This window comes from Aquarana catesbeiana, linkage group LG09, assembly GCF_042186555.1.
Source record: "Aquarana catesbeiana isolate 2022-GZ linkage group LG09, ASM4218655v1, whole genome shotgun sequence".
Taxonomy (NCBI): Eukaryota; Metazoa; Chordata; class Amphibia; order Anura; family Ranidae; genus Aquarana; species Aquarana catesbeiana.
Genome location: NC_133332.1, coordinates 213,270,914 through 213,285,884, shown reverse-complemented (window position 1 = coordinate 213,285,884; position 14,971 = coordinate 213,270,914). Strand labels below are relative to the sequence as shown.

General features: G+C 40.9%; 1 protein-coding gene across 2 annotated transcripts in view; it reads right to left on the bottom strand.

Annotated features, from left to right (window-relative positions):
• Positions 1-134: 134 nt before the first annotated feature.
• FAM163B (family with sequence similarity 163 member B) overlaps positions 135-14,971 on the bottom strand; it is a 136,389-nt gene continuing 121,552 nt past the window's right edge. For both annotated transcript variants that reach the window (XM_073599674.1, XM_073599675.1), the window contains exons 2-3: positions 14,177-14,292; positions 135-12,685 (exon numbers count right to left, since the gene is read on the bottom strand). In XM_073599674.1, the coding sequence (XP_073455775.1) occupies positions 12,302-12,685; positions 14,177-14,269 (477 nt within the window). In that variant the 5' untranslated portion in view covers positions 14,270-14,292 and the 3' untranslated portion in view covers positions 135-12,301. The remainder of the gene's footprint in view (positions 12,686-14,176; positions 14,293-14,971) is intronic.

The window sequence follows — 14,971 nt, the reverse complement described above, 5'->3', positions numbered from 1 at the left end:
ACCAGCCGGCGCGGTCCCTATTATTTGTGTCCTGGAGCCTTTCATTAAGTCTGCCGCCGTTTCACAGGCTCTGCGGTGAGGTAGAGAAAATCTCCCCAAATTGTATGAAACACATCACAAAAACAGCCTTTACAAAATTTCCAAAGAGCAATTTATTTCAATTCATCATTTTTTTTCTCAGTTAAGTCCTGAAATCTTTTCAGAACAGAATAACAAATGTGCAATTTTTTATTTTTTATTATTATTACTATTATTATTACTGTCGTGAAACATGACTTCTTGCCAAGATGCTGAAATAAATCATATCGAATACAGAATAAAAAGAGAATGTAATGCAGAAAGCAAACACTTTCAATGAACAGATGGCTGAGGAGAAAATAATAAAGTGTAATCCCACCCTTCCAAAATTGTGATATGTGTAAGGCAAGGAAGAAAACGAAGTGACTTTGTAAGTCGTATTTATTATCTGTCTTGCCTGGCCTCTTGAAGTAACCACTGTGCTTAACTGAAAATGTTCATTGATTGGTTGTTAAAGGGGGGATGTGTAGACACATTGAAATCTGTGTCTATGCATTTTGTAGGCACAACCTACTCTAAATGCTGAACATGTCCTGTTAGGCGCAATACCCACGCAAAGGTGTCCATTTATCAAGATGTGTAAAATATCCACTGCTGAGTTCTTTCTTTCACAGTGGAGATCACTCTCCTCTGAGTACCTGTTTATGAAGTGGTGTAGATCGCTTCTCCTTTTAAAAAGTGAAGCGATCTACAAACGCTTTAAACAGTGGAGAACGCCCCCTGTTACTGTAATCTTGTGAAACATAGCGAGATTACAGTACCAAAAATTCACTGAAACACTGGAGGTGTCCGTTTATTAAGCAGTGGTAAATTACCACTGTTCAGTACATGGGCATTCTCAGAGGAGACTGCCCACCTCATGTTAATAAAATAATTTTAAGAAGCATATATATGCAAAATTTGCAACTCGACCTTACAATATCATATTTACAAGAAGGATGGAGTTACTATTTAAGCGTGCTGGTACCTTGCAGATTTTTTTTCTGGCAGCAGCAGTTTTGTGAGCTGAAACACACAGCAGAACGCAGCCTATAATTTGACTGGGAACCACCAATGTCTTTCAGACCCTCTACATGTCAATGGCTTCACCGGTTTGTTTATTCACGCTGGCTCAGCACACAAAACAGCCACTGCTTTTTCCCACAGGCAACGAATGTCACTATAAAAGCCTCAAAACATTTGCACAAATTGTTTAAATCACCAAAGTAGGAAAGAAAAAAAATATATATTTATACATACGGCATATGTTAACTTACGTTCCTGAGCAATCAGCAAGTCTGTGATCAAGTCACCCCAAACACAAACTCAATTCATGTATCTTCTTGCGGGCAGGAAGGAAAGATGTACGAGAGACGGTACTGTATTCACAGTCACTTGGGATGGCAGCGGTAGTAGCAAGTGCCCCAGCATCAGGTGTCAGCTGTAAAATACCAAATGCAGCTGCGAGTCCCATCGTCAGGATGGGTTTTTCCTGTCATTAGTCATTTTAAGTTCCTTTAAGTCCAAAGGGAATTCTAGAGAGTTCTTCTGACTGTTGTACTCTCTTGACTATATTATTTGTCCCTTGTTCCAAGCCTGCGGTTCTGAGCAATGGTAAATTATGATGCAGTATGTTACAGAAAAAAAAAAAAACAATAACAGCAATCCCAAAATGTTGCCACTAAATATCAATGACTTCTGTCTTTAATGAATTGAGTAGAGCAATGTACCACATACCCATAACCATATAGGATGACTTAGAACAATCTTTCTCTAAATTTAAAGTTGTCCTCTGGCTTCATGGATCCTTTGAACTGTATGTGCCCACCTGCAACATTAAAACTACAAACAATTTTTTTTTTAGTTTGTATAGATTAAGGAAGGATTGGAATTCAGGCAGGTTTTTATTGCTGTCTGGATTTCTACTAACAAATTTCTGCTCACTTCCTGTTCTGGTGAATGTTGGAGGAAAGCGGAAATAATGAGAAATCTCTTCAGTGGGAACACAACAAGAATTGCACATGTTTTAGTTGAGTTTAGAGTTCCCTGTGTCATGGTCACAGGACAGGTTAGGGTAAATCCCAGTTGGGTCACATACAGCCTATAAAACCTGACAGAGATTGTAACCCTTCCCCGAATCCATTCAAAACTGGACAAAACTGTTTTGCCTGGGGTATGGTCTTATAGCTGAACTCTGTAAAACGAAGAAATATTGCCTGCTCATTTATGTCTATGCAGGCTCCTCTGCGCTGCTAGATCAGTCCCTTGTACTCTGATGGTCTACAGTCCTCTGATGTCATTAGGCCTGATGAAAGGACCATAGCCTTTCACTCAATGTGAGGACATTGAGGGACAATCCACTGCCAGAGCATAGGAGAGTGCTATTTGCCAGGGGGGGAATGGAGAATTGGGTAAGCCAAAGTCTTTTTACCATTTCCTAGAATATACGAACAGCAGCCAGACTGCAAGAGAGGGCTTTTTTCGTTTTCCGGAGTTCAGCTTTAAAGAAAACCTTTCCTGAGTGAAACATGGCCAGCAATTGTTGATGCCTCATTCTGTAAATACTAGTTGCCTGGCTGTCATGTCAACCCTCTAGCTTCAGAAATAGGTATATAGGTATATATATATATATATAAAAGATTTCTGACTTTTGTCTGAATTTTCTGATATTCATACTTATGTACTGTTGCATTTTAACACACACATCTCAAAGTGCTAAAACTAAAGTGTCAATATTTAAAAGTGTACATTCCCATCTCAGCATTGCAGTGCATTCTGAAAAATACGTATCCTTTTTTCTTTTTAGTGTGTTAGGAGGCATATCATGTTTTTTTATGTCTGTTGATGAGTTGGCAACCATGAGTCAAACCAATTTGAAAAACATGCATCAATGTGCGTCAAAATTAATGTTAGAATGCAAAGGAAATGCACGTTGACACATGACAATGCACCTGCTTAGTACTACAAAAAAATCCTCTACGCACCCATATAGCTCTAAATGAGCCCTTTGAATTAGAAAGTACTAGAGTCAGAGGGCTAGTGTAATTGCCAGGTAACTAACACTTTTTTGACAGAGATCAGCATGGCAGCTCCCATATTGTTCTCAGAAAAGGTTCACTTTAAGCCACTTCTGTGTTTTTTTAGCCATGGTCTGTTTTCCTGAAGATATGTCCATTGTTCTGGCACAAAAAAACAGGGTTGCTCTCTAAATACAATAAAAATCCCATACAGAAAGCAGAGCTGAATCATATCCCAGAACAACGGACATGAATGCTTTTCCCAAAACAGCAAACAATAGACAAAAAAATACAGAAGGGAGCTACAAAAGAAAGGGAATGGAGATGTTGCATGAGGGCAGGCTCAAGTTATCAGACAATTGTATGGTGGAAACCCCTCTAAGGAGTAAACAGTGATATATCATTTTGATACTCTCTCCACCTACTCCAAAGTATACAAATGATTAAGCTGTGTTTGTTAATGGAGTACTTAAACAGATGATTAATGCATTTAAATATAATTTTTGTTTTTAAAAACCAACAAGGTTCTCTATTATTGCTTAGTTTGCCACCACTGTGACTTTGCTGCTGGAAGGCAGAGCCAGTACAAGCCCACCTTTTTGCCATGGGTCAAATGTACTTGGGACTTTAACACTTCTGTTGTTTTTGGGTCTGAGAGCAAAACCCAAGGCTGCCACATGGAGGACTGATGACCCTTGAAGGATAGCCATTGACAAAAGATTCACCATCTGTGTCCCAGCCGCAGACTGCTGCATCTTTCTCTTTGACCATATGATGCACATGTAGTGAAGGGACTATGCAGCTCACCCATCTAGACAGTATTTGTGGTTCAGTTGGTAACCCCGATTTCTGACTACAATAGCTTAAATACTTTGTAAAAATCAGCTGCCTTAACTAGACCAAGGCAATTGTTAAGTGTAGGTAACTATTCTCTTTTGCACCTTGATGAATACTAGATGTACAGGGACTATTACAAAGTGCATCCAAGATAGTGCTGCTAAGAAACTGGGTCTCCACTCCTGGGGTGCCAAGTGTAATGGATCTCAGCTGAATGTGGCAGTGAGTGCTTGCCAAATGTGCAGATGTGTCTGAGAATGGCAAGCTGCATTAACTGCATATAGTTTTGTGCAATGAAACTGCAGAAGTCAACACCAAAGGCACATCAAATGCAGCTCTTTGTATGTCTCTGCAAATAAGCATGAGTAGCATGTATGTCAGAGAGGAAAATCTTGGCTATCCAATCTTGGAAATGTTCAGCTAATTTTCTTACCACCTGTCATACTTAGAGGTCCATCGGTGGGCAGCCTGGGGAGCCGACATAGCAGCAAAAGGCTACACAGCATTGCCTCCTTGGGTTGTAGCTCTCACTAAGGCCTTGTGCATATATGATTAAATGGGGGGATTGCAACACTGTGTCTACAAGTCTTAATCTTCAACTCTTTCTTTCCAAGATTTCACACCAGAATTACCCGCCACAGTAAATAAACACTCATCTTTTATAACCACATTTGGCACTGAAAATTGGAAATCTCAAACTAGCTTATAGTCCTTGTTTATAACAATATTTTTTAAAGAAAAACACGGAAGCTCTGAAATATTAGAAGACATCCCAAAACTCAGCATACATAGGGGAACTGAGTTATGAATTTAGAGGAAGCGTAGCAATGATGCCCAATGGTGACTTGACTGCAGTGCTGCTGTAGCTTTTAGGCCCAGTCAGTTCAGTATGCAGCTTGCCTAGGGATTCCTAAAAAAGTTACCTCCACTGAAAATAAGGCTTCCTTCCATAGGTACTGGAAAGTTAGCTCACCTAACAGTTTCTTATACCTGTCCAGGGTTCAGTGGTGAAATCTCTGTGCAGAGTTCCTGGGTCTACATTCTTGCTGCAGCCATTACTAGAGGCTCTCTTTGATCGCACTTTCATTTATTTTAGAGTGTATAGAAAGCATCAATAATGGTGGAGAAACCTCATGATGGATGGGAATCATAGAACCAGAGACTTCATAAGAGCTAGAATTCCCAAGATATGACATATGGTGGATTTTCTGCCCTTGTTTTTTAATGTATTTGATACCATAAAGCAACAGTTGAGAGTGAGCAAAAACTTACAGTTCTTATGGCACTCCAAAAAAAGGTCTGAAAATTTTGAAATTACCCTTAAAGCGGGGCTCCACCCAAAAGGGGAAGTTCCGCTTTAAGCATTCCTCCTCCCTCCTATGCCATATTTGGTATGTCATTTTTCTGGGAGTGGGAGCATTTACCTAGTTTTGACAGGTAACTGCTCCCACTTCTGTTTGGATCGCCTAGGCAATCCAAGTGGAAATTCTCCTCTCCCCCTCCCTCCCTGCAATCTTCTGGGACACATCGCAGGTCTCAGAAGATTGCCCGACCATTCAGAAGGTGCAGCACGGCTAACGTATTCACAGCATGCACCCGGCTGTAAATCCACAAGCTGTCACAGCCGGATGCCCACAGTTGTAATGCCGCTGCCGGGGAGAGGAAAGGGAGAGAATAGATTTTTTTGGCCGACCACATCACTGGACTCTGGGACAGGTGAGTGTGTGTTTATTAATAGTCAGACAAGACAAGAGACTGTTCAATTCGCTAAGCTGTCATGAATGTCATAATCAGTGCTACCTTGAGTCATGTGACTGTTATTTACAATTCTGATTGTCTGTCATTGCTGAAAATAAGAGTCAGTGTGATAAATAGCTAAATGATTTGAACCCAGAATCGGCTTCCTAAGAAAGCAAACTATCCAGTAACCCTAATGGTCAGTGGAAAGTCACAGGACTTAGTCCTTTAAACCTGATTCTCGACTACTCAGTCACCTGTACGTGTCACTGTCTGCATTTAGCATACAACATGCTACATTATATATGAAGCTGGTAACTGTGAACTGCACAAATGCAGCAATGAGAAACCAGAGATGGAAGAGAATAAACTGAAAGAAACTGCAGTGCAGAATATCCTTTGCAATATTATATGCATGTATATGGGTTCTAAAATCATATGTGTATTCATACACTCACGTATCTAGAAGCTGTCAAAGCCAAAAAAAACAGAGCATTCTCATGAATCAGAAGTGTCAATAATATCAATAGCCTCTAATGATTGGATAGGCTGTGTTTTCATAGATATGAAGCATCAGTGATGTCACCGGCCTCTATGAATAATTGATCAGATTCATTCTCCTAAATATGAGGCCTCAGTGATGTCACTGGTGATTGGATAGGCTGTGTTTTCATGAATATGAAGCATCTCATTAATATCAATATTCCATAGTGATTGGACAGGTTGTGTTTTCAGAAGTATGAAGTATCAGTGATATCACTGGCTTCTATGAATAATAGATTGTCTGCATTCTCCTAAATATTAGGCCTCAGTGATGTCGCTGGTCTCTATGGAATGGATAGGCTGTGTTCTTATAAATATGAGATGTCAGTAACGTGGATTATCTCTATGGATTGAATAGGCTGTGGTTTCATGAAAAAGAGGTGTCAGTGATGTTACTGGCTTTTAGTGAACAAATAGGCTGCATTCTCTTTCATAGACATTTCAAATATGTCACTATTCTCTAGTGAATATATAGGCTGCATTCTCTTGGTGATGCCAATGATCTCTAGTGAATAGATAGACTATGTTCTTATAAATATGAAGAGCCCTTTCACACCGCGCCGCCTAGGGCATCAGTGGTAAAGCGTCACTATTTTCAGCGCGCTTTACGGTCGTTTTAGCGGTGCTATTCGGCTGCTAGCAGTTTTAACCCCCCGCTAGTGGCTGAAAAGGGGTTAAATCCGTTCCCAAAACGCCGCTGGTGTGGCATTTTGCCGGCAGTATCGCAGCGCTGCCCCACTGATTTCAATGGGGAGCAGCGGTGGAGGAGCAGTGAGTTCACCGCTCCTTCACTGCTCCAAAGAAGCTGCGGGCAGGACTTTTTCTGACGCCCTGCCAGCGCACCACTCCAGTGTGAAAGCCCTCGGGCTTTCACACTGGATTGCATGGAGCAGCTGTTTTAGGGCATTTTGCAGGCGCTATTTTTAACCCTTTAGCGCCTGCAAAACGCCCTCAGTGTGAAAGTGGTCGAAGTGTCAGAGATGTCACTGGTCTCATTCTCACAAATATGAACCCTCTTGGTGGTGTCACTGGACACACTGGAGCAAATGATAGTGTGTGTTTTTTTACTATAAAGGTGTTGTCACTGGACTCTAGTTAATGGATAGGCTGCATTCTCATGACTATGAGGCTTCAAAGATGTCACTGGTCATAAATAAATAGATAGAATGTGTCTTCATGAAAATAAAATGCCACTGATGTCAACTGTCATTGTCATTTGTCCCTAGTGAATTGATATACTAGGTACTGATGAATATGATCAGATTTGTACTGGTTGGCTAGGCGGTGTGGGCAATTGCCTGCCCGCAGCTCATTGACACAAAAATGACAGCTGATTTCCAGGTTCAGCACAGAACCCACTATGTCTATCTCTAGAGGTGTTGGATAGGCTGTGTCTCAATAAATGAAATGTCAGTGCATTCTCAGGAATACAAAGTCTCAGGGATAGCACTGATCTATATATTATAGGTTGTGTTCTCAATAATATGAAATATTATCTCTAGGGACTGGATAGGCTGTCTTCTTATACATACGAGTGCCTTAGGGATAATAGTGGTCTCTAGTATACAGATAGGCTGTGTTCTTCTCATGATGAATAAAGTGTCAGTGGTGTAACGAGCCTCTAGTAAATAGACAAGTCACATTCTCATCAATTTAAAGCACCTCAGTGTTGTCGCCGGCCTTTAGTGAATGGATAGCCAGTGTTTACATGTATACAGTATGAAGCATCACTAGTAAGCAGAAGAAACTCCATCTTTTTATAATTATTGGTTCAGGTCTGGTAATGGACAGCTGCTTCTCTAATCCCTCCATTTATCAGCCTGCTTTCCTTTGACAAGTTGCAGCATACAGTCTTGCACAAACAAACAGGCACGTTTTCTACCACTTAATTAAATTTAAAGGGAAATACATTAGGACAGAGCTTCAATGTCAGGTCTCATTATTCATTTTTAAAGAGACGTTATCCTGACACTGCTCATAAATAAGAAATGTCTGCACAGCACTCTCTTCTGTTGCTTATTATGAGGCCATGTATTGCTCAGTAGCGATTGCACTGTTTTCTATGATAATTTAAGCACCTAAGGTATCATTTTATTGATGTCTACACCAATCTGTCATTTTAAAAGGGCTGAGCAAGCAGCCGCCTCTGGTCTATACAAATGTAAAAAAAATTGCACTTTGTAATCAGGAGTTGTATACAGAATCACTGGATTATATTGCTAGTTTTGTAAAGAATACAAAAGTCCTTTGTTAATAAAACAAATTGCTGGTCACCAATATGCCATTTTTTTCTATAGCGGAGAAGGGTTAGATCTTCTGTCAGACTTATTACTGTCTGTATCCTCAATGGTGAAAATCCTCCTTACTCCCTGTGTTGTCACCTGGACAGGAAGTGGGGGTAAAACTAATTAACAGTAACACAGAAAACGTGTCTGCTCTGTAAAACTAAATGTAATATTTGGTTTGAGTTGGGCTCATTCTAGAATAAGGCAGCCAAAAAAAAACAGTTTATTGCACCATTTACAACATACGTACAGTATGTGGGCACCCTAAAGAAGGACTGTTTGTGCCTGCCTTTAATAAGATTGGGAGTCAGTGGGAAGAATGCCTGCAATCACTGGCAGCTATGAGCGGCTGAGGAGTGAGAATGGCGTCTAATGTGTACCTGACCATTACTAATATTTTGGAGGTTTTCAGGGACTGTGGGATATTATATGCACATTTTTCTGATCAGAGTTTTACATTTTAAAAATGAACTACTAAAATACTAAAACATGGTCTATGGTTATTATTCTATGTAAACAGTCCTGTTTTATAAGTAAAGTCTCACTCACACAGCTGCATTCTTCATAAAGGGTCAATTAAAAATCCATCAATGGAAGTGTGAGATGCATCCCCTGCCAATTGCTGCAGCAAATGTGCAGACAGGAACTCAGAAGCTGAGATTTCTGAAAGAGTAAAAAAAAAAAAACTAGTTCACATCTACCAGAATCTAAAATACCAGTTTTTGTGTCTCAATAAGGACAAGGTCAACCAAGAACTGTGCATGCGCACTAGGGCTGAAAGCTACTGAGCTAGGCTGTGACCCCATCCAGTTCGCATGTAACCCCGGCCCTAGACAAAGTCACCCTTGAAAAAGTTATTCAGCAGCTAAATATTTTTTTTTTTTGACTTGGGCAAAGAAGTAATTGAAACGCTTTAAACAATGCAGATTTAACTCCACATGTACTACAATCTCACAATCTGCACAAAATTTACAATGATCCTACACTTGTTATAAATAGAAACACCCATCATCATTATTTCAAACTGGTTACAGCCACAACATTGTATTAAAGCATAAATTGAAGTAATGTTAGATATATAGATATATGATTTCACTTTGCTAGTTAACACATCACCCGTTTCATATAAAAACACCCCGATATATATAAATATATATATATATGTACTTCAAAAGTTGCATTTTGGAATGCTGAGTTATGGCTACGAGGGTTCAAAGCAAACAGTCAATTCACTTAACCTATTGAACATACATACTGGATAGATTGGTTAGGATATGTGCAATATGGTTGTTTATTTTTTATTTATTTTTTTTGGTGCTAGATGGGGAAAGACTAAACAACATTGCCCCATGTCTGCACTTTTATCTTTCAAACACCAGTAATCCCATAATGTATCAAAACAAATGTAGAGTCAGAGCGACCATACAGGGGAAAAATAATTCAAGACCTTCTTCCAGTAACTGAACAGTGTAGACGGTGGGAAGGGCAGGGCCGCTTATAAGGCAGTACAACTGGTCCTGTAGTACTGGGCCCAGGCCTCATCAGCTAAACAGGGTGGCTCGGTACAACTTTACTGTTGATTTCTGCCTAAACAAATGCATTTTACTAGACCAAACCCCTGTTCCTACTTGCTGACCAGTGCTTAAAGTGATTGTAAAGGCAGAAGGTTTTTTATCTTAACGCGTACTATGCATTAGGATAAAAGACCTTCTGTGTGCAGCAGCTCCCCTCAGCCCCCCCTAATACTTACCTGAGGTCCCTCTAGATCCAGCGATGTTGCAGGAGTGTCTCGGCTGCCCCGGGACTCTCCTCCTCATTGGCTGAGACAGCAGCGCAGTGCCATTGGCTCCTGATGCTGTCAATCAAACTCAGTCAGCCAATGAGGAGGGGGGGGGGCGGGTCGCAGCTCCATGTCTGAATGGACACAGGGAGCTGTGGCTCGGCTTGGTTGCCCCCACAGCAAGCTGCTTGCTGTGGGGGCACTCAATAGGAGGGAGGGGCCAGGAGCACCGAAGAGGGACCCGAGCAGAGGAGGATCGGGGGTGCTCTGTGCAAAACCATTTCACAGAGCAGGTAAGTATAACATGTTTGTTATTTTTAACTAAAAAAAAAAAAAAAACAAGACTTTACAATCACTTTAAATTACATTTCCCCAGGCCCCATTGGGTCGACAGAGGGACCCAGGAGGTGGGAGCAAAGGAGGAACTTTTTTCATTTTTGGGGCGTAGGTGGATAAAGTCAGTGCCGCTGTTTACTGCACCTTGGGGCCTGTATGGGACCCCATGATGTCTAACAGTGGCCCTGGGGAGGAGCTGTGTTCTTGGTATGAATCCCAAAGACGCAATCTGAAGGAGTTTGTATATTCCCCTACCTCATACATTTAGGTGCTGTTCCTCCAACAATCCAAAAAACATACTGGTAGGTCAACTGGCTCTCACCCAAATTGGGTTTCTCTGTGTAGGACAGTAGAGGGGACATTAGAGTTTAGTTTCCTCTGATGCAAAAACCTAAGCGATTGGTACAATGTTCTCTGTACAGGGCTGTGGCATATGTCAGAGCTATATAAATGAATAATAATAGTGTGTGACTATGATGGGGACAATACGGAGTAAGCTGCTCTAGTACAGAGACTGATGTGAATGGTTAACTGACATATCGTTCACTCTGGCATAACTGGCATATTATGGCAGAGCTATAGAAATAGCTTAATGGTGTTTGAGGGAATGTTGTGGGGGCATTAGAGTGTAAGCTCCTGCGGCACAGTCAATGATGTTATGGGATCAGTGTTTTCTGTACTGCACTGAGCAATATGTTAGAGCTATATAATAATAATAGAGCTATATGATAATATTCATAGCGTGTGACTGTGATGGAGATATTAGAATGTAAGCTTCTTTTGGTGAAGAGGATGGTATGAATGGATCAGTGTTTTCTGTACTACACTGTGAAATATGTCATAGCTAAATATTAATATTAGTGCATGAGATTGGAGTGTAAGCTCCTTATTTGCATGATTCTCTGCACAAAATAATTAGTTTGTTGCCAATTTTCCATGTTTGGAGACTTTCCCATATATGGCGACTTTTAGTTTGATGTGACATATTCCAACTGATCTAGCAAGAATATAGAATAAAATATATTTTCTCTCTCCCCACCCTTTGCATAAATTCACAGTTGACAATTCAGTCACTGCATCTCCCAATTTCATTTTTTTGTTCATATCAAAAGCAAACGTGAATACAGAGATCCTTTTTGAAATGCAAAAATCCTCAGCAGAACATTTGCAATAGCTAAAGGGTTACAATTGAAAAAGAATTCTACTACAATGTTGCAGTTGCACCAAGACTCCAACTCAGCCTGTCACAGTTTTAATTCCCCACATATATATATATATATATATATATATATATATATATATATATATATATATATATATATATATATATATATATATATATATTAGTTTTTTGCTTGACAATAAAGTGACAAATGTTTATATCTACTATATCATATTCAAATACATTCATAGTTTATAACACTGTCGTTTATGTAAAAGCTCAAATAACATCAGGAGTGAAAGGAACATGGAGGCAGGGAGTTGGAAAGTCTTTGAAAAATAAAAAATGTGCTTCAAAGTTTTTTTTTTCCTCTTTTTTGCACAACACGGTTGCACAAGGGAAGGAAGGCTGTTGGGCTTTGGGATCTGTTTCACAGAAGTGTTGAGAAATATTAGAAAGAAGTAGTGCTGAGTGATGCTTAGTGTTACAGACAGGGAGGGCCGAGGAAGTACTAGCATCACATCAGGTGCTAGCGTCACAACAACCTTCAGACATCTGTGCTGATGCTCCGACTTCGGGAAAAGGCCTCCCTCATGGCAGAGAGGCGGTTGGGGTTAAGTACCTGTATATTGCTCAGGTTAACTGGCAGTTCGATCTCTTCTTGACTGATGGTCTTATAGGTGATGCGTTCGCCTCCGTTTCGGACCTCCTCCGGCGGGTGCAGGAGAAAGGCGGGCGGCTCATTGTGCGAGCAGCCCTGGCAGACACTTCGGCAGTGCTGTTGTTTCTTGTTGTAGGGTGAGGCATAGAGGGAGGGGCCATTGGCCAGGACTACGTTCCGGTTGCAGTGCACCGGTGGGAAGCGGGAATGGACAGCAAAATCTGGTTCTTCCTCATCCTCTTCCGAGTCCTCCTTTTTGCAGCAGTAATACTGATGGAAGTAAACACAACACGATTACACAATTTTTTTTTTTTTAAAGACTGTAAGACTCTTGAAGTTCAATTGAATCTTAAAGAGGAGCTGCAGCCTCCCTCAAAAAAATACTGTAGATGCTGACTTTCAATATAAGGATACTTACCTGTCCAGGGATCCAGCAATGTCGGCTGATTCTTCAATCGGCTTCAGATGCAGGCACAGGGCATCTTAGGTAAGGGAAACCGGCAGCGAAGCCTTCTGGCTTCACAGCTGGCTACCTACTGTGTATGCGCGAACCTGCTACACTTTCTGAATGTCCTGCTATCTGAGCAGGAAGTGGCTCCCCCCTAAAAAGTGCCAAATGTGGCAGTGGAGGGTGGGGGGAGGGTGCAAACAAGCGAAGCTTCCCTTTTTGGGTGGCGCTCCACTTTAAGTTTAAAATGGAACTCCAGGGAAAAAAAATATTTTTTGGAAACAGCAAAATTGATATGTTACCTGTAATGACTAGTATCCTATATCTGGTCCTCTGGAAAGAGATAATTGCTTCTGTATACAAGAAGCAAGGGACCAACTCTGCAGCATGCTGGCAGGGACAGGCTTTTCTACTTAGGCCGAGACTGCTTTAGAAAAAAAGACATTGAACACCTTTGGTTTTAATGTATCTGGAATGTATTTAGCTGATTTAAACTGAAGGTTTAGTTGGACTTTAGATTTACTATTTTTGCTTAGTATACATTAAATGTAAGTGATATGCTATGTTCTGTAAAAAGGATATTATGAGACCTCAGGCTAAGTGCATTTAAAGATCATATGACTTCAAGGTTTCTTTTTTTATTTCTGAGACCTTAGAAGTAGAAATGATCTCACTAATCGTCATAGTTTGTCTCACAATATAAGTCAGTATCTCTCTCTCAAATATGACTTGTGAACTTGTGCACCGCATACTAGCTCATTATGAGATACTTACCTTAGAACGAGGCGCCGGCATCTCATCCTGTCCACGCCGAGGGAGCTGACATCTCCCCTCGGCGTGTCTTCCGGGTATCGCGGCTCCGGCGCTGTGAGTGGCCGGAGCCGCGACGACGTCACTCCCGCGCGTGCGCGCGGGAGACTTCAGTCCGGCAAGCTCCGGAGTTTGCCGGGCTGTCAGCCGAGAATCCCCTGTGCGCGTGCGCCGCTGCATTCAGCGGCTCATTGCGAGGGGAATATCTCCTAAACCGTACAGGTTTAGGAGACATTTTTTTTACCTACAGGTAAGCCTTATTATAGGCTTACCTGTAGGTAAAAGTTAACAAAAAAGGTATACAACCACTTTAACATTAACCCCACTCACCATGGATTTAGGCACACTTAACGATTCAACTATCTGATGTGGCCATCAGAGAGTTAAATGTGGGCTGTTGATTGGCAGGGCAGGGTGTGGCTATTCAGAAATAAATATTTTATCAAACTATTGCTTAATGGTGTTTTCTTTGACTGAAGCACCAACTTGATGAAATGGCTTACCTGTAGCCTGCAGTAGCAGAGAACGGCAATAATACACAGAAGGATAACAGTCGCTAATATACCACCGGTGATGACCACAGTCCCGGCTGTCATTCGACCGTCTCTCCATTAACCACCTACAGGAGAAAAAGGAACAGACAATGAATAAACTATACCAACGAAAAAAAACCAAAAACATGTTAGTATTTCCCTAATGCAGACAGCGCACATCTGTGGTACTCCAGATAGATATATTTATGTAGCACTCTACACAAGCAGCTTCTATTAGGAAATGGATATTCCAGGCTGTTGGAGTACCACCATCTGGCTATACAGTATATATATATATACACACTAATTTCATTAAACAGTTACCTACAACAACATCTTCTCTAAAATCTTGTCTGTCACAATGTCACATAAGGGCCTGGACCTTACACAGCCCTCAGCTCTATTACACAAGTAATTAGCTGTGGACTGTAAATCACCGAACATCCCCTTTCTCTGACCATTTTGACAGTGTTTACCTGTCTGGTAGAGAAAGAATGACAGTAAAGTAATTTAAACAGGAAAAATACACGAATTGATACCACATAACGAGTTATTACAGTTATTCTGGAGAAAATGAACCCGTCATTCTATTTTTGGAAGCCTCAGTTTTATGGCATTACAGGTCTACGTCTGGAAATCTGTTTAATTTCCGTCAGACTCCAAGATTAAAAAAGATGAATCTCTGGCCTTTATCAATATTCTGCAGACTTGAGGAATAATTGTAACAATATATCAATCATGTGCCGGATCACAAGATTAATGTTC